Genomic DNA, 20,653 nt, shown 5'->3' on the forward strand with positions numbered 1-20,653 from the left:
TCACCTCATCCACAAGCAGGACGGTGGTTTCCTGAGGAGACCCTCGGGTGCAGAATCGCTTTGCCAGCAGTTCTGCCGCGTGGTTAGCTGTTGCTTTTTGGCCTGTTAGCTTCTGCATTAGGAGAAACACAGTTGTGAGGAACTGTAAGGATCTTACTCCTCTGGGATTAAAGTTAAATCTGTAAATGGAGGGAGGCATTTAGCCTGAGGACTTCGGTATCCTATGTTCTGCCTCCCAATCTAGTCTTAACCTTAACCTGGAAGGACAAGAGAAGGCGCCAAAAGAGAAGATAAAGAAAGTATGTGAGTTTGAAAAGCAAATGAGCCACAGGCTGGGCCAGAAGCCCCCTTAAAATCATTATTACATAATTCTATGACTGGATGCTACCTGCTCCAAAATAACAGCCCATGGATGAAACAGCAAGACTCAACCTCTGGCCTGCCATGGACCCCTTTTCCATGTCGCTACACTGCTGTGAGCTCACAGTTTTCGCCATGTGGAAAAGTACTGGCTTCCTGGCTTGTAGCCATTATCTAGCTCCTAGACTTTGAAGTCCCTTAGGGTAAGAATTCTGCCTTCCCTGCCCTTGCTACCTCTACAGAAAGGACAATGCCTGGTATATCATGAACATGCAATACACACAAAATTAAGTAACTCTTGGGCCGGGCGCGGTGGCTCAAGCCTGTAATCCCAGCACTTTGGGAGGCCGAGACGGGTGGATCACAAGGTCAGGAGATCGAGACTATCCTGGCTAACATGGTGAAACCCCGTCTCTACTAAAAATACAAAAAACTAGCCGGGCGCGGTAGCGGGCGCCTGTAGTCCCAGCTACTTGGGAGGCTGAGGCGGGAGAATGGCGTGAACCCGGGGGGCGGAGCTTGCAGTGAGCCGAGATCGCGCCACTGCACTCCAGCCTGGGAGACACAGTGAGACTCCGTCTCAAAAAAAAAAAAAAAAATTAAGTAACTCTTTCCCTTTTTCATGTGCCACGAAGAAACAGTATTTTCCGAAAAGCCTAAACAGCTCTGCTTACCTGCAAGATTTGCACATAGACTTGGTGGGGCTCCGTCAGCTTCATGCCATTGACCTCAATGTATTGAAAGGGAGGAACATCATTGGCTTGGGCTGCCTGCTGCAGGCAGCGCATCACCTCATGCACAGTAGCAGTCTTCCCTGTCCCAGGGACACCAGAGATGTACATGCACCTAGAGCAAAACCCGTGGGGTAGGTCTCAGCCAGCCACTACATGCTATAATCAGTTAGGAGCGTGGGAATGTATACTGAGGGAAGGACCAAGATCCTTGAAATGTGGAGGTGGGGGCAGTAGGGACCATCCTTGGAAGCTGGTCAGAGTAGGACCTGCTTATATAGAATCATTCATTCTACAAGTAATGCCATATGCAAACTGCCTACTCAAAGAAGGCCAGTTTCATTCTTTCTAAAAGGCAACATTTCTGTTCCTATAGGATTACTTTGGCAACAAATGTTTCAGAAGCTTTAGGCTTCAGCAAGGATTTGGTGTAGTCTGATGATACTGGAGAAAGCCTGTATGGCTGAACAGGCTTCTACTAACAGGGGCCTTATTCCCCAAACTACCCTGCCTGCCTCACGTGACTCACCCTCCAGTACGGTCAAGGAGTTTGCTTTCCACAAAGTTGTAGATGTCTTGGAATTCCTGTTCCCGACAGGGAAGGGACTCAGGTACAGCAGAAACGTGTAGCCTACCATTGGTGGTAAATAGGAGAAAAGGAAGACTTTAGGAACATTCCCCAACCATCTACTCATTAATCAATGGAAAATGATTACGGTTTCTTGTCTATATTTCTACATGAAAACTCAATTTCAAATGCCAGAGAATTCCTTCATTTTCAAATCCCTCCATTTAGCCTCATAGTCCTTGGCCTCCATTTCTCCAACCAAATCACATGGGTGGACCTCATCCCATAGGAGATTCAGATTTTGCTTGATTTCTGACAGGATCCAGACTTATATGAAAGTCTCCATATGGTTCTAAAGGGCATCATAACAACGAGGCACTGTCCTGACTAATCATCTTCCATCCCTGCGGAAATGATGGCAGTAGACGGGAAGGTCAATCCTCCCAGGGCCTGTCCACACTGGCTTACCCAGATGCTGCTTGAGAGGTTTCTTTTTCCTAAATACACACACTCACTTTACCTAGATAGGTAAAAGTGTAGACACATAGGGTATCTACCTTTATTTGGTAGACCAGTGACTGCTAATCACTCCCATTTCATGTGAATGAAAGCAGAGGCCGCATGGTTCCTGCCTCCCTGAAAGGGAATCAAGAGCAGCAGTACCTCAGTCGGGCTTCCTCCAGCACACTGGCTGGCTCCTGGGCAGCCAGGCTTCGACTACGGATCTGAGGAGTGGCACAACGTGGCGTTTTAGGCTTGAGCTGTATTCAAAACAGAGAACATATTTCACAAAGAAACAGCAAAACACCATCCAGGACACACCAGCTAATGTGATTTGTGCTGATCTGATAACAGGAAGAGAGGTGGTGAATTCCTCTTAGTTCCTTCCTGGATAAAGGACCACGACTCTTCCTCTCTCACACCTTACATTGCATAAACTTTGTTCATCGTCCCAACACAGTTTCTGTTTTCTAATGTACATATAGTATCAGGATTTGTAACATTGTCAGTCTGAGGAAAGACTTAAGTTTGGATGAAATACTATTGAAAAGTAAAATATTATCTTGAAAGACAAGAAATGTTTAAGAAACCCTAACTACTCTGCCCAAATACAGAAGAGAAGAGAAAGCATAAACTACGTTTGATTCATAAGATCTTTCTCTGGGCTTACTTGAAGATATGGTCAAGCATCAGCCCAGGACTTCCATGGCCCACAGTGCGGGACTTGGAGAAACCCTGGCAGATTTTTCCACTCCAAACCCCCAGATCACTGCTTAGTCTAGTCTAGCAGCCCTCTATCTTCTTCCTTGCTCATGGCTTGCTGGAGCAGGCCTGTTGCTGCTTCCCTCATCTTCATGGAATTTCTACAAAGCATTCCCTCCTATGCGGCATTTCACTCTACCCACCCTCTGTTTTCAGCCTGGCTAGAGAAAGAACAATCTCTCCACTTCCTCCCGAGGCAGAACGCACTTAAACTCTATCTGTTTAAAAGGCTTTACAGGCTGGTGTGGTGATGCACGCCTGTAATCCCAGCACTTTGGAAGGCTGAGGCAGGAGGACTGCTTAAACTCAGGAGTTCGAGGCCAGCCTGGGCAACACAGAGGTGAAAGCCCCCTCTAAATTAGCTAGGCATGATGGCACTAGCTACTAGGGAGGCTGAGGTGGAAGGATTGCTCGAGCCTGGGAAGTTGAGGCTACAGTGAGCTGAGATTGCACCACTGCACACCAGCCTGGGCAAGAGACAGAGCAAGACCCTGTCTCAAAAAAAAAAAAAAAGTCTACATTTATTGATTTTGGAGAAAACTGAAAAGAACTGACAAGGCCTTGCTGAGAAGGTATCAAGAAACCTGATGGGCTTCTGCCTTTTATTATGCTGAAGGTACCCTACGCCTTATATCCCTACTTTTGGGTTGGGGCGAGGAGGCACAATCAAACCAGAGGTCTGTTAGGAACCAGGACACACAGCAGGAGGAAGAGTGGTGGGCGGGTGAGCATTACCACCTGAGCTCTGCCTTCTGCTAGAGCAGCAGAGGCATTCGATTCTCATAGGAGTGTGAACCCTATTGCGAACTGCGTGTGCAAGGGATCTAGGTTGCACACTCCTTATGAGAATCTAATGCCTGGAGATCTGGGGTAGAACAATTTCATCCTGAAACCATCCCCCAAGTCCCTGCCATCTGTAGAAAATGTGTCTTCCACGAAGGGGGTCCCTGGTGCCAAAAGGGCTGGGGATGACTGATCTACTGGATTCCTTTCCCTGGAGACTTTTCTTTTTTCTTGAGATAGTCTCACTCTGACGCCAAGGCTAGAGTGCTATGGCGCCATCTCAGCTCACTGAAACCTCCGCCTCCCAGGTTCAAGTGATTCTCCCGCCTCAGCCTCCAGAGTAGCTGGGATTACAGGCGCCTGCCACCATTAGCCCGGCTAATTTTTGTATTTTTAGCACAGACAGGGTTTCACCATTGTTGGCCAGGCTGGTCTTGAACTCCTGACCTCAAGTGATCTGTCCACCTCGGCCTCCCAAAGTGCTGGGATTACAGGCATGAGCCACCGTGCCTAGCCGAGATTTTTCTTTGATTTCAACCCAAGCCAAATCACATCTTCATGTGGAGAAATGGACATCAGCTTTAGAAAGTCTTCTAATTAAGATTTCCCAATTGCGTTCCAAAGAATAAGATGCTCTCTCAATTTAACTTTAATTCAAACATTTCTCAAGCACACTCAAACATCAGAAGATCCTGATCTGAATACCTTTTCGGTGTTCTGCTAAAGTTCCACAGGAAGCAGAAAAGATGTCCATTGATCTCCTCCTTCCATCTTGCTGTGACACGATTTGTTACCAATATGTAAGTAGCACTCCTGGTTTCTCAGGTGTGTCAAGTGGGACAACAAAACTAACACCACGGCTCTGTGGCCGTACATGCGATACCCACTCTGCCAGTGCTCCGTGGGAGATGCAAAGAGGAGTGGGTCTTGTACTTCCCTCAGAAGTTCAGCTCTTGGCCGTCTGATTCTGTACCGTAAAAGGGACTTAACTCAAAAATCACTCTCTACTAGATTCATTTTCAGTCCCAGTGTTCACTTAGGTCCCTTTCTCCATGAATATTCCACAAGGAATAGCATTGAATATAACAGACCTGTCCTCAGATTCCAGCTGTTACTAATCTGTGACCTCAGCATTTGTAACTTTTAAACTAAGAGAGGGATGCTTCGATGGGAAGTAAACCTAGTAGAACCTTACACTTTTCTTTGGCATCTTCGTGGGGGTATGTAAGGATGACTTCAAGGAAGATCGCAGGTTCCTGGACACAGTTCTGGGTGTTCTCCTTGGAACGGGTGGCGTGGAAGCCTCTTCTTCGTCACTGCTAGATTCTGAAATCTCTGCTGCTGACAGAATCTCTTTCTCTTCTTGGTCACTTTTACTATGACCTAGAAACCTAAATGGTAGGGACATATTTTTTGCTACTCAGTGTTCAAGTCTAAATAAGAAGAACTCCATAACGTTAGTGTGGATTACAAGCATTGCAGGGTCCTTGTGAGCAGACAACATGGGTGCTTGCTACTGAGAGACACTGTTAGGAGCATTATTTATATTATCTCATTAAACCCCTGAACAAATTTATGACATGTATATTATTATATTGTGTAGATGAGGAATTTCAGACTTAGAAAGGTAAATTTGCCTTCCCAAGGTTACACAGATAGTAAATGACAAAGCCCAGGTTCAAATTCAGATCTGTCAGAATCCAAGTTCATGCTCTTAGGCACCCCATCCCACCACCAGTCTTGCTGGACATGATGATTAAGGATGGGAGCCACCTAAGGCCAGGAAGTATTTCTTGCCCCTTCAAACTAAGACACTTATCTGAAACTTAACATAATTCCAGACATGCTAGGTAAAAGGTCAATTTTGTTGTTGTTGTTTTTTTTTTTTTTTTTTGAGACAGAGTCTCGCTCTGTCGCCCAGGCCGGAGTGCAGTGGCGGGATCTCAGCTCACTGCAAGCTCCGCCTCCCGGGTTCACGCCATTCTCCTGCCTCAGCCTCCTGAGTAGCTGGGACTACAGGACCCCGCCGCCTCACCCGGCTAGTTTTTTTTGTATTTTTTTAGTAGAGACGGGGTTTCACCGTGTTAGCCAGGATGGTCTCGATCTCCTGACCTCGTGATCTGCCCGTCTCGGCCTCCCAAAGTGCTGGGATTACAGGCTTGAGCCACCGCGCCCGGCCTGGTAAAAGATCAATTTCAATGGATTGGCAAATAAACAATATAAGAGGCTTTGAGAGATAAGAGTATAGATATCAGAGATGGCAGCAATGTTTCTCTGCCTGCCAAGGAGTAGTCTTACCGAAGCTGCTGCCTAATCCGGTTCATAGACAAGACAGAGCTCTTTCTGCGGATATGACGGGGAGTAGAGGTGGCTTCATTCTGAGCTTCTGTTTCTTTTGCATCCCTACAAGAAATCACAGCGAGGTCACGGGAAGCAGTTTTGGACACCAGAGTGTCCAAAAGGCACTAGAAGATAGTCAAGTGGCCTGATTGGCTCCCAGTCTTTTTATATATACTTTGAAAAGACCAAACTTTCTTTTTGCTAAAAAGTTGGCAAAACATTATAACTTAAAAGTTATAACTGAAGCTTGACTGAAACCCGGAGTTCAAAGTCTGCCTTAAGCTTATTTAAATCAGACTCACCACCTCCCCAACTAGAAACCAAAATATACTACTCCCAGGGAGAGGTGCTTGTCCTTTTTTGTTTCTGATGCATGTATGAATTTACTATCCACACAGGCTCAAGGTTAGCACAAATGCAGCTGTATATTCAATATAAAGCATTTATTGAGCAACCTATTATGGAACAGGTGAAGTTTCTAGGTAGCAAATACTACAAATTGTAACTTCTGGCTTGTTGCATTTTTATTTGTACAGCAAAGTTTGTTCTAAATGTCTTATCTTTTTGTACAGTTTGTATTTGAGAATAGTCTCCAGTTAAAAAATGAGTCCTAGCCAGAGCAATCAGACAAGACAAAGAAATAAAGGGCATCCGAATTAAAAAAGAGTATGTCAAACTGTTCATGTTCACCAATGATCCGATCATATACCTAGAAAACCCTTTAAAGACTCATCCAAAAAGGTCCTAGATCTGATACATTGCTGAAAGAAATCAGAGATGACACAAACAAATGGAAACACATCCCATGCTCATGGATGGGTAGAATCAATATTGTGAAATGACCACACTGCAAAAGCAATCTACAGATTCAACATATTCAATGCAATTCCTATCAAAATACTATCATCATTCTTCACAGAACTAAAAAAAAATACTAAAATTCATATGGACCAAAAAAGAAAGCCCGCATAGACAAAGCAATACTAAGCAAAAAGAAAAATGTGGAGGCATCACATTACCTGACTTCAAACTGTAACTTCAAGGATATAGTTACCAAAACAAAATGGTACTGGTATAAAAATAGGCACGTAGACCAATGGAACAGAACAGAGAACCCAGAAATAAAGCCAAATATAGCCAACTGATCTTCCACAAAGCAAGCAAAAACATAAAGTGGGAAAAGGACACCCTATTCAACAAATGGTGCTGGAATAATTGGCAGGCCACATGTAGAAGAATGAAACTGGGGCCAGCCGTGGTGGCTCATGCCTGTAATCCCAGCACTTTGGGAGGTCGAGGTGGGTGGATCACCTGAGGTCAGGAGTTTGAGAGATTAGTCTCTACTAAAAATACAAAAAATTAGCTGGGCAGTGGCAGATGCCTATAATCCCAGCTACTTGGGAGGCTGAGGCAGGAGAATTGCTTGAACCCGCAAGGTTGCAGTAATCCAAGATCGTGCCACTGCACTCCAGCCTGGACAACAAGAGCGCAACTCCGTCTCCAAAAAAAGAAGAATGAAACTGGATCCTCATCTCTCATCTTATACAAAAATCAACTAAAGATGGATCAGAGACTTAAATCTAAAACCTGAAACCATAAAAAATCTAGAAGATAATGGGTAGGCGTGGTGGTTCACGCCTGTAATCTCAGTACTTTGGGAGGCTGAGGCAGGTGGGTCACAAGGTCAGGAGTTCAAGACCAGTCTGGCCAATATGGTGAAACCCCATCTCTACCAAAAATACAAAAATTAGCCAGGTGTGGTGGCATGCGCCAGTAGTCCCAGCTACTTGGGAGGCTGAAGCAGAAGAATTGCTTGAACCTGGGAAGCAGAGGTTGCAGTGAGCCGAGATCATGCCACTGCACTCCAGCCTGGGCGTCAGAGTGAGACTCCGTCTCAAAAAAAAAAAAAAAAAAAAAAAAAAATCTAGAAAAAAGAAATTCTAACATTGGAAAAAGTCTTCTAGACATTGTTAGGCAAAGAATTAATGACTTAGAAAGCAAAAGCAAATGCAACAAAAACAACAATAAATAAATGGGACCTAATGATACTAAAAAGCTTCTGCGCAGCAAAAGAAATAATCAGCAGACTATAAACAGACAATCCAGAGTGGGAGAAAATATTTGCAAACTATGCATCCAACAAAGGACTAATATCCAGAATCTACAAGGAACTCAAACAAATCAGCAAGAAAAAAACAAATAATCCCATCAAAAAGTGGGCAAAAAGCCGGGTGCGGTGGCTCACACCTGTAATCCCAGCACTCTGGGAGGCTAAGGTGAGTTGATCACTTGAGGTAGGAGTTTGAGACTAGCCTGGCCAACATGGTGAAATCCCGCCTCTACTAAAATACAAAAATTAGTCGGGCGTGGTGGCAAGTGCCTGTAGTCCCAGCTACTCAGGAGGTTGAGGCAGGAGAATTGCTAGAACTCAGGAGGCGGAGGTTGTAGTGAGCCAAGTTTGCACCACTGTACTCTAGCTTGGGCAACAGATCAAGACTCCCTCTCAAAAAAAACAAAAGGGAAAAAAAGTAGGCAAAGGACATGAATAGACAATTCTCAAAAGAAGGTATAGAAACAGCCAGCAAACATATGAAAAAAATATTCAACAGCACTAATTATCAGGGAAATGCAAATTAAAACCACAATGAAATACCACCTTATTCCTGTTAGAATGGCCATAATTTAAAAAGCAAAAAATAATAGATGTTAGTGTGGATGCAGTGAAAAAGGAACACTTCTACACTGCTGGTGGGAATGTACAGTTGTACAACCACTATAGAAAACACTGTGGAGATTCCTTAAAGAACTAAAAGTAGATCCACCATTTGATTCAGCAATCCCACTTCTGGGTATCTACCCAAAGGAAAAGAAGTCATTATATTAAAAAAAGACACATGCACACGCATGTTTATAGCAGCACAATTTGCAATGGCAAAAATATGGAACCAGCCTAAATGCCCATCAACCAACAAGTGGATGAAGAAAATGTGGTATATATTTATCATGGAATACTACTCAGCCATAAAACAATGAAATAATGGCATTTCCAGCAACTTGGATGGAGTTGAGACCATTATTCTAAGTGAAGTAACTTGGGAATGGAAAATCAAATATCACATATCCTCACTTATAAGTGGGAGCTAAGCTATGAGGATGCATAGGCATAAGAATGATATAAGGGACTTTGGGGACTCAAGGGGAAGGGTGGAAGAGGGGTGAGAAATAAAAGACTACATATCGGGTACAATGTACACTGGTCAGGTGACAAGTGCACCAAAACCTCAGAAATCACCACTTAAAAACTTACCCATGTAACCAAAAACCACCTGTTCCCCAAAAACTATTGAAATAAAATTAAACAACAACAATGAAAAACTGCCTTAAAAAATGACTGTTAAAATGTGGCAAAAAGCCACAGGAACTAATGAAATCCCAAACTGGATAGCAATGCAGGTTTGGGAAGTTGTCTTCTATAACAATGATCCCCAAATAACAGCTCGGGTATATTGGAATCATCTGAATAGCATTTCCAAATATAGATTCCTAGGACCAGTGCTTGGAGTCTGACTCACCAGGTGTGGGAAGAGGCCTAGAAATCTGTATTTTAAGAAAGCTCCCCAATAATTCTGTGACATAGGTTTTTCAACTACTGTTCTAACTTTTTTGACTATGACCCACACACTTCACATGATGTGAAGGATTTCAGTTTGCTCTGTGGGTAATGTCCCTGGTCACCTCTTTTTGATGTTTTCTGGTTTCAGAATCACAGATGGCATCACTGAAGATTTCTGTCCCCCTCTGATAGGGGTAAGTATTCTCTCCTCTTTAATGTCTATGGTTTTCGAAGCTGGAATTCGGGTTCTCAGGATTATGCAACGTTTGGGTGAAGCCTCATCATCCTCAGTATAACAGAGTCCAGTCTCTCTGGTTTTCTCTGGGGCTTTCAGAGCTGGAGACAAGGTCTGAAGTTTATCAGGCTGAGATCTCTTAGAAGGTGAGGTGATCTCCGAGAAGGCCACTTTCCGTTTCATTCTTCCTGGAGAATCCAAGGAGGCACGTGAAGTCTGCTGGGACATCTGAGGGTTACCTAAGCCCAAGATAAATCACCACAGACAATGTGTAAGTTTTTTACCTAACAACATACAAACCCGCAATCTCATTACAGCCAAATTCTGCCACCGAGTTATACGTAAAACATGAATTAGCTATATTTTTAATCATTCCAGGCTTTCTTTCTCCAGCCCGGGTAGCTCTAATAATTTTTCATCTCTCACCTAAATTTTAGGAGTGATTTTCCTAGTTAGAACCATAAGTCAACTTTTAAGTCAGCTTTTGCAGATAAATGGGATAAGTCTTCTCTCATCTCTAACAGGTTTCCCTGAAATAACCTATCAGAACAGTGGGTCTCAATTGGGGTAACATCACACGCCTTCAATCCTAACTCAATGACATTTGAAGAAATTTATACTAGAGATGCTATCAAGTAACAATGATTACTTGATAGCACAATAACCCAGATTGTATCTGCCACTGGAGAGAAGTGGGGTTCCTGGGAACAATCCGCTGGGTTCTGTGAATACACAAAACTGTGTGGAATTGCTCCTCCCTCACGAGGACCACAGCACCAAGGACCCCAGCTGCCCATTTGCAGATACCAACTGCGCAATTAAAAAGGCAGGCATGTGATGGGGGCTAAGGTTAAACAAAAGTTGAATGAGGCTCAACCCTGGTTCCAATACACAAAACACTCTAGTCTAACGGATGATATACAAGACTGCCTATTATATTACATAAAGTGAAATAAGTGTCCAGAAGCACATGAGTGCTCATAAAGATGGCTTTTGAGATATACCTTGAAAGAAAGGTAAAATTTCAACAGAGTTGAAAGATGAAGAAGAGAGGACATAAGGAAAAAAAAAAGAAACCCCCCCCCATTTCTTTTTTTTTCTTTTTTCTTTTTTTTGAGACTGAGTCTCGCTCTGTCGCCCAGGCTGGAGCGCAATAGCGTGATCTCAGCTCACTGTAACCTGTGCCTCCCGGGTTCAAGCGATTCTCCTGCTCAGCCTCCCGAGTAGCTGGGATTACAGGCACATGCTGCCACACCCGGCTAATTTTTTGCATTTTTAGTAGAGACGGGGTTTCACCATGTTGGCCAGGCTGGTCTTGAATGCCTGACCTCAGTTGATCCACCTGCCTCGGCCTCCAAAAGTGTTGGGATTACAGGCATGAGCCATCGGCCCCAGTCAGCCCCTTCATTTCTGAAGGTGGTATTACAGATTAGTTAATATTTTTGCAGCATTTTCTGTTTTGTACTTTACATTCAGTTCCTAAAACACATAGTGTACTATAGAGCTATCAAGAATACAAGTAACTTATACTTGAAGAACTTGACACCTACACAAAAAATTCAAAAAGGATGAATGACTATATATAACAAGTGAGGATGAGCTCTCAGAAAGGCTGTGGAGTGAGTTTTAGATACATTGTAAGGGGAAAAAGCAAGTTGGAAAAGAATATATCCAGTATGCTACCCTATTGGTAAGAAAATGAAAAATAAAAATATATGCGTGTCTGTACATAGGTATACATATATGCATACACATCTGCTGATTCTTCCAAAAGGAAACATACGAAAGATAAACCAGAAAGTAAAACAATTAATTAACATGTAGAAAGTGGGGTAAGCAGGGTGGGAAGGCAAGGAAAGGAGTAGTGCTTTTCTAGGTAGATTTAAGTAGTTTTGACTCGAATGATATTAATGTTTCACATATTTAAAAAATTAAATAAAAAATGGGTGAAGTCTTAAAATGAAACACAAACTCTGATAGCTGGGCATGGTGGCTCATGCCTGTAATCCCAGCACTTTGGGAGGCCAAGGCGGGTGGATCACTTGAGCCCAGGAGTTTGAGACCAGCCTGGGCAACATGGCAAGACCCTCTTGCTACAAAAAATTAAAATAAAATTAGCCAGGCATAGTGGTATGCACTTGTAGTCCCAGCTACTTGGGAGACTGAGGCAGGAGGATCATTTGAGCCCAGGAGGTCAAGCCTACAATAAGTCATGATTGTGCCATTGCATTCCAACCTGGGTGACACAGCAAGACTCTGTCTCAAAAAACAAAAACAAAAAAACCCAGAAAATAGAGCCAAGTGCAGTGACCTACCTTTGTAGCTACTGGGGAGGCTGAGGCAAGAGGATTGCTTGAGCTTGATCACTTGAGTTCCAGGCTATAGTGCACTATGATCACTAACTCAATACTGTCCCATAAATGAACATTTTTATCACATAATCCTTTAGCCCCAGTATTGCCCACTGTGATCCCTTCCACAACTTACTGCCAAGCTCCAGCCTCTTCCTGGCTCTTGGGGTAAGAGGACGGGTAGGAGTTTGGCGAGATTTGGAGGTGGAGTGCCTTGATTCAATCCTTTTGGCCACATGTTCTGCTGGGGTCCAAGAAGGGCTTTCTGCACTCTCACTCTTTGCTCCCACGGGCTTCTGGCACTTGGCTGCACTCTCTTGTGGTTTATTCAACTCCGCAAATAGTTCTGAGGACAGTGGCCTGAACTTCTTCTCATTCCAGGAGAGTTTCACAAAGAGAGTCTTCTCATTTTTCAGATTCGTCGGTACCACATCCTTTGGGGCTAAAGGTATCACCTGAATTCAGAAGTACAGGTAAGCAGGATGAGATGAGCCCCAAGACAGCCAAGGAGTATGCCATCAGAGCTACAATTAAAAACATTTAAGTCCACATCTGTACCTAAAATGTTACCTTTCCAATCTAAAGAGGCACAGACATGGCATAACATATTGCTAGAAAAACACATAAGAATAATGAGTATTTACTGAGTATTTACTCATTTAATCATTAATGGCTTTAAAGACATTAATGAAATATATAAATTATTCCTTTCATTTTAAAACATGTTTATTGTTCACCTCTCAATTCCTATTATTATCAACCTAGTTCAAATACGCCTCATCTCCCTCCTGGGTTATTTTCACAGATTCCTCCTAGCTGATATTCTTATACCCTACCATTGCTTTCTTTTCCAGTCCATTCTGTTCACCTATGCCAAGTTTCCCCACCAACTTACCTAAACATGCTCTCCTGCTCAACAGCCAATAATGACTCCCACTGTTGCAAGACCAAATTACTTAAACTACTTTTTCAATGCCTTCTAAGATCTGGCCTCGTTTTACCTGCAGAGTGTGCAATACTGCTTGAAGTGGTCTTGTCACAGTCCTGCTATTCCCACCACTGTGCTCCTGCCCAGATGCCCCAAGCCCTGTGCCTCTCTGTGTATACTCATCCTGCTGCCTCAACTTCTGCCTCTACCTCACACTCCTTTAGCTTTCTCTTCTTCGCTCATTTAACTCAAAGATAAATTACAATAATCAGGCCAGACGAGAGTCTCTGCCCTAACGCTCAATGAACCACAGAATCAGCATACAACCACACCTCACGCCACAACCTAATCCCATGTTGGGGAGCCTGAAGTCACTTCAGGAAAATCTCATAACCAGTGACTTACTTCAGCGTGCAAACCAGTCGCTCATTAGCACCTGATTTATTATGAAATCTTGTCATACAAATTTGTCTGTAGCAACTAGCACTCTTTGTACTGATTTATTCAACGTGCAGTCCTCGTTTAAGCCAGCATATTCAGCCTCACAATGCTCTACGCATGCCACAGTCATAGCTAAATATAACATCCACCTGACATACATCTGCTAATTCCTGCTCATCCCTCAGGTCACAACCCAAATGTCACCTCTTGCAGGAGGCTCCTAACACATGATATGTGCTCTCAGTATATATTTGTTGAGATGAAATAGACAGGCAAGCACAGAAGATGACAGAAAATAATATATTCCCCATGGGGTAAATTAGAGCCGGTAATATTTCTGGGGTCATGCAGTTCAGGAGGCAGACAGAAATAAGCTTCAAAGTAGAACCAAGGATTGTGACATCACCTACCCGAACAAGGCCAATGATGGTCTCCGCATTAATGTTGTTGTCACAGGCCGGGTAATCATACCAGAATATTTCCTGTGCACCAGGCTTCCGGCCCAACAAATGCCGTTTACAGGCAGGGACTTCACAGAATCGGACAAACCACTGTACTCGAGCACGTTTCTTATGAGGAGGATCAGAATCTAGAAGGAATTCGGTGGAAAGGGAAAGGTTAAGACAACTCAAGGACACTTTACTGGGCAATTCCTATGTGCCAGACACCGTGCTTAGCCCTTGACATGTGTAGTTTTGTTTTTTGTTTTGTTTCGTTTTTTCAGACAGTCTCTGTCACCCAGGCTAGGGTGCAGTGGCCCCATCTTGGCTCACTGCAACCTCCGCCTCTGGGGTTCAAGCGATTCTGCTGCCCCAGCCTCCTGAGTAGCTGGGATTATAGGCCCCTGCCATCCTACCTGGCTAATTTTTATATTTTTAGTAGAGACGAGGTTTCACCATGTTGGCCAGAATGGTCTCAAACTCATGACTTCATGTGATCTGCCTACCTTGGCCTCCCAAAGTGCTGAAATCACAGGCATAAGCCACCATGTCTGGCCAACATTTTTCTATTTATTTTTTTGAGACGGAATCTTGTTCTGCCCCCCAGGCTGGAGTGCAGTGGCGTGATCTCGGCTCACTGCAACCTCTGCCTCCCTAGTTCAGGAGATTCTCCTGGCTCAACCTCCCAAGTAGCTGGGACCACAGGCCCCTGCCACCACGCCTAGCTAATTTTTATATTTTTAGTAGAGATGGGGTTTCACCATGTTGGCCAGGCTGGTCTCAAACCCTTGACCTCAAGTGATCCGCCCGCCTTGGCCTTTCAAAGTGCTGGGATTACAGGAATGATCCACCGTGCCTGGCCCAACATGTGTTACCTTTTTTTTTTTGAGACAGAGTCTCACTCTCACTCTGTCAGCTAGACTGGAGTGCAGTGGTTTGATCTTGGCTCACTGCAAGCTCTGCCTCCCAGGTTCACGCCATTATCCTGCCTCAGCCTCCCAAGTAGCTGGGATTACAGGTACCCGCCACCACGCCCGGCTAATTTTTTTTTGCATTTTTAGTAGAGATGGGGTTTCACCGTGTTAGCCAGGACGGTCTCAATCTCCTGACCTTGTGATCTGCCTGCCTCGGCCTCCCAAAGTGCTGGGATTACAGGCGTTAGCCACCACACCCGGCCGATCTTTAATCCTTCTAATAACCCTACAAGGTAGGTACTACAGCTATCCCCCTTTTCAGGCAAAGAAATCAAGTGACGAGGACCTTAAAGGAGTTTGTCAAAGGTCACATGACCAACTGCAGCAATCTAATTCCAGCCCACACACCCGCTCTTCTGGGGTTGCTCCATTTCCTAATGGTGCTATCAGCCAGCAAAGGAATGACAAAAAGGCCTCTGAGAGGAGCTACTCTAAACACACGCAATGAACAAATAAAAATCAGTGACTATAAAGACAGAATCAAACAGTAGCAAAACAAAAATCCTACAAAAAGTTGGTCAGGTGTGGCGGCTCACGCCTGTAATCCTAGCACTTTGGGAGGCAGATCGTGAGGTCAGGAGCTCGAGACCATCCTGGCTAACACGGTGAAACCCTGTCTCTACTAAAAATACAAAAAATTAGCTGGGCGTGGTGGCGGGTGCCTGTAGTCCCAGCTACTTGGGAGGCTGAGGCAGGAGAATGGCTTGAATCCAGGAGGCGGAGCTTGCAGTGAGCCGAGATGGTGCCACTGCACTCCAGCCTGGGCGACAAGAGCAAGACTGTCTCAAAAAAAAAAAAAAAAAATTAGCTGGGCGTGGTGGCAGGTGCCTGTCATCCCAGCTACTCGGGAGGCTGAGGCAGGAGAATTGTTTGAACCCAGGAGGTTGAGGTTGCATGAGCTGAGATCGCACCACTGCACTCCAGTCTGGGCGACAGAGCATGATTCTGTCACTCACACACACACACACACACACACACACAAAAGAATTACAGCATCAACCACTGAGATGACTTCTGGCAAATGCATGCTTGCAATCTTCAGCTTTATTATTACCGCATACGATTTGCATCACTCCACACCAGCAATAGCTCCAACTGAAAGAACACTCACTACTGCCATCATCATCATCTCTTCTCTTCTTAGCTTTCTTCAGAGAAAGACTAAAGCCATCCAATGGAGCACCAAGAGAGGATTCTAGAATCTATACACTGAAAACTGTGATTCTGATGTGCTGCCTCTATTAGACATTAGTTTGATGAGGTTTTTCTCCATACTTCAAAGTATGTCAAAGAGAAAGTATGTCAAAGATCCCCCTTATCTATGTGCAGTACTCTCCCCTTATCTGCTGAGGGTATGCGCCAAGACCAGTAGATGTTTGAACCTGCAGATACTGCCACTAACCCTGTATATGCTATGCTTTTTCCTATACATACATACTGTACAGCACGGATACACTGGACAAAGGGATGACTCACATTCCAAGTGGGACAGCGTGAGATTTCATCACATTACTCACAATGGCACACAATTTAAAGCTTATGACTTATTTCTGGAATCTTCCATTTACCATTTTTGGACTACGGTTGTCATCAGGTAACTGAAATTGCAGAAACTGAAACCATGGATAAGGGGGACTATAGTAATGTAAAACATCTTTATCCACTCAGTCTATCAGTTCCTTCTCTTGAGCATACAGACTACCATAGGATTACCTAATGACCATGCCATTCTTCTGTCTCTTGAACGAGGCAGTTTTGGATAGTTTCAAATTGCTGTCTTCCTAATCCTCCTTGTGGAGCCACGCCCAGCTCCCACATTTCTGTGCTCTCCTCTTGTTTTGCAGAGGGTTAGAAGGTCAGCAAATCGGCCAAGGCTTTCAATGTGGGCTTGTAGGCTCTGGTTGATGCCACCTTCCATTTTGCTCCTCCAGCCTAGGGGCAGTAGTGGCTTCCTGCACTTACTCATCTCTGGGAAATGTCACCTTTTCTTCTAGCCTTTCCAACACTAACACACAAGTTCCTCTGGGTAAAACACCTTAAGTGTTTTTGTTCTCCCTGACTGAAGCCCCAACTGCTACACCTTCGAAATCCAACTTACCTCTTCATTTATAACGAAGTAGCACTTGCAAAATGTATTACCAACCTTCATGTCAAAATTAAAGGACACATCTCTATCATAGTGCAAATTAACTGTTTTTTCCTTCTCTTCCTCCCAAATTCATCCATTCTCTCCAGCCCCCCCAATTCTGCCTTAATAGCCATTCTTATCTCCCCAAATAATGAAAAAGTTAAATTACTGAGCCTTCCAGTTCCATTTTACTCAATACTGCTTTGGTGAGTAAAGAAGTTTTCTAGATGGAAGAAGATGCAGCTAGTTCTTACGTGATCCCACCTCAGTCTAATGTGCCCTGCACACTGCTGTGAACAAAAGAGTCGACAATCTCCCCACCTCTCAATCATTCATGACAAGGAACGGTTTATTATTCCAGTCCCAAACTCACCATCTTCGAACAATTCAAGCAATTTAGCAACATACGGGTTTTCATCATCGTCCCCTTCAATCAAAACAAACTGTCCAATCTGGATGTGAATCTCGGTGGAACAACCTTCTGTTTTCACACACATTTCTCTAGAAGTAACAGAGAAGCACATTAGGAAATAACTTAAAGTGGGTCAAGCTCTTCAGATCCCCTGGGCACAAAGAAGAGGGCTCTCCAATCCCCTGATATCTTTCTGCTGACCAACTCTCCTACTGGGAAACCAATTCGCCCAGTTATATTTCAGAATAGGCAAAGTGGGTTGAATGAATTGTTTTAGCTGAGTAATGAATCCAAAGGTCTTATTATGAACCCTAATTCCTCTCAGTTATTGACAAACAACAACAAATGCTTCCCACAACAAATGTTTCCCAAGGCTGTCAAGCTGCTCAGTAACAATGTCAAATTGTCAGAGATCTCCAGGGCTGGGAAAGACACAGTAAAAACATCTATCACCTTGTTATCATCAAAAGTTATACAGAACTCACCTTAAATAGACATGACATTATCATACATATAAAATTTTATGAGCCTACCATAATTTTGCCTCATCACTAACTGCTATATTTATCCCATCACCTTCTTGCATCAAACAAAACCCCTCCTTACAATCAGTTCTAATCTCCTGTTCATTCATTGTCAATCTGTAGTAATTAGAACAGGCTAGATACAAGTTGACTGTTTAGCTTGAGAAGCTGTATTTCCAGGACAGCCAAAGGATCCCATCACTCACCTATAGGTTTGGTGGTGCAGTTTTCGATCCAACAATGGCCTGCCAACCCATGAATAAGTTTTTCTGGTCTTCAGTCTTGTGGGGTAGTGTGCCATGGCTCCTGTGGAAGAATCCAAACTCTGAGTTACCACGATAAATATTTGGTATTTATCTGATGGATTCTAAGACATAGTCCCTGCCTTCAAATGAGTTCAGACTTATTTTCTGCCCCTGCTACACTCCCATATGTTTTAGACTAAGAAAACATTTTATTTGAAGTCATGGTCTATGAAGATAACACACAGGCAATTTAGTATCATCTGTGTCCATCTTGTACTATGCCTTATCTCTTCCCATCCAGGAAAACAGAAAGGTCAATTCCTAAGAAATGAAACTATAACATTTAGAAATACTAGGAATAAGGCACAATAGGTGTAAAACATCTAACAGAGTGAAATTAAAAGACAGTAATACAGGGGTTATAAATGTCTTCATGACACTTATAAAATGCACACAGGGATGAAACATAAATACAAAGGCTGGGTGCAGTGGCTCATGCCTGTAATCCCAGCACTTTAAGAGGCTGAGGCAAGTGGATCACTTGAGGTCAGGAGTTCGGTACCAGCCTGGCCAACATGGTGAAACCCCGTCTCTACTAAAAATACAAAAATTAGGTGGGTGTGGTGGTAGGCGAATCACTTGAACCCGGGAGGTGGAGGTTGCAGTGAGCCGAGATCGCAACACTGTACTCTAGCCTGGGCGACAGAGCAGAACTCTGTCTCAAAAAAAGAAAGGCAGATGTTAATTATCACTTCAAGGTGATAACTTGTCCTATCTTATACAGGATGGCACAGCCTTAACTCAAACCCCAAAAAGCCAGATTGCAATTACTGTGCTCTTAACTACTTCACCTTACAACACATTGTGTGAAATTGGATAATGTTAATATGTAACTGACAGCTTGCTTTTGGTGTATTTATTATAATAAATCAGGCTTCCCAGCCACTGACTGAGCATTGTGGATTGGGCCTCAATTTGCTTACCCACAAAATGGAGAGAATAGAATCTTCCTTTTATTCAACCAATATTGATTAAGTACCCATCGTGTGCCAGGCACTATTTTAGGATAATGGAAGATTAAGTGAAAAAATGCAAAATGGTAAATCCACTTTCCCACTACCTTAATCCCTTCCATTTATTTGTAAGGTACAGTGGTTTTATTTATTAAGTATCATTTGATGAATATTATGGAACTAACATATAATTCAAGCAAAATTTTGGATTCAATTTCGGCAGATTCACAAACCTCCTAAAGGCCACATATTGCCCTCCATTAAAGTTAAGAACTGTTGCAGAGGGACTTAAACCATTCTGTCATATTGGAAACTCCTTTGGCATTTCCAGCCCACCTAATACAGCAGAGAAGAGGGTACTATTATTCATGCGTTACAGACAACTAGCATCGTATCTAATCATTGCAGTTTCACAAATAGACCAGGGTAAGAATGCTTCTTCCAACTGTCACGGCAGAAGACCCTTCAGTTCCGGGATTAGACAAGAGAAGAAGAGAGCCAGCAGACTTCTCTTCTGAAAACAAGGTGAATGGCAGTCCAGCAGTTAGGAGCTCATCTGAAAAAAGATCTGGGTAGGAGCCCAGACTGCTTAGTCACGAAAAGCGACCTAAGACACGTCCCTCTCTGGGCGCAATTTGCTACGTCCGTAAAATGGGGTAATAATCTCTGCTCCGCCTTCCCTGTAGTGATTCCTACACTATAGCTCAAAGAACGAAGTAAGTCGAGTGCTTTACAAGTGCAGATGGAGGGAAAGTCATCACTGAGCCTCAGGGTACGGAGGGCAGGAGTGCTCCTGCTTCTCGGCTGTTGGCTTCCGCCTTCCCCACTGCAACTCAGTTCCCTGCAGCGCTTTTAGGAATTGGAGTGTGGAACAGAGGAACGCTCTTAACAGTTCAGAACAGTGCCTGGCACTGAACAGGCGCTGGGTACATGTCAGCTGAAAGAATCAATGAGTGAGTCTACAGAGAACGTCCTCAGTTTCAGAGGTTCCGCTGCGCCTTCCCCCGAGTCCCTCGCAACCCGCGGGACGCCACACTCACCGGGCTCCAAAGCTTCCTCCGGCTAGCCGCAAGCCCTCCGTTTCCTACCGCCTCCGCTTCGAGAGCTCCGGGGGATGCAGCACCTCTAACCTGTACCGCAGGGCTCCTCCTACAGCTACGGACCGCACGCCAGGACGAAAGCGTGTGTCTCGCTGGAAATGGAAGGAAGGTGGAAGCAGCGAAGAAAACTTCGCGCCAATCGGCGTGGCCCCGCCCCCAGGCCATCCCTTCGCTGCGTCACCAACTAGCTCGCCCCGCCCACTA

At 44.1% G+C, this 20,653-nt stretch overlaps 1 protein-coding gene across 2 annotated transcripts in view; it reads right to left on the reverse strand.

The window, feature by feature from the left end:
• The window catches only part of ORC1 (origin recognition complex subunit 1), a 32,537-nt gene extending 11,930 nt beyond the window's left edge, over window positions 1-20,607 (reverse strand). For both annotated transcript variants that reach the window (XM_009208625.2, XM_017961535.3), the window contains exons 1-12: window positions 20,390-20,607; window positions 18,298-18,397; window positions 17,529-17,656; window positions 14,024-14,202; window positions 12,381-12,699; window positions 9,781-10,132; window positions 6,004-6,108; window positions 4,901-5,096; window positions 2,323-2,420; window positions 1,621-1,722; window positions 1,035-1,206; window positions 5-112 (exon numbers count right to left, since the gene is read on the reverse strand). In XM_009208625.2, the coding sequence (XP_009206889.2) occupies window positions 5-112; window positions 1,035-1,206; window positions 1,621-1,722; window positions 2,323-2,420; window positions 4,901-5,096; window positions 6,004-6,108; window positions 9,781-10,132; window positions 12,381-12,699; window positions 14,024-14,202; window positions 17,529-17,656; window positions 18,298-18,392 (1,854 nt within the window). In that variant the 5' untranslated portion in view covers window positions 18,393-18,397; window positions 20,390-20,607. The remainder of the gene's footprint in view (window positions 1-4; window positions 113-1,034; window positions 1,207-1,620; window positions 1,723-2,322; window positions 2,421-4,900; window positions 5,097-6,003; window positions 6,109-9,780; window positions 10,133-12,380; window positions 12,700-14,023; window positions 14,203-17,528; window positions 17,657-18,297; window positions 18,398-20,389) is intronic.
• Window positions 20,608-20,653: the final 46 nt, after the last annotated feature.

The sequence above is a fragment of the Papio anubis genome, chromosome 1, assembly GCF_008728515.1.
Source record: "Papio anubis isolate 15944 chromosome 1, Panubis1.0, whole genome shotgun sequence".
Lineage (NCBI taxonomy): Eukaryota > Metazoa > Chordata > Mammalia > Primates > Cercopithecidae > Papio > Papio anubis.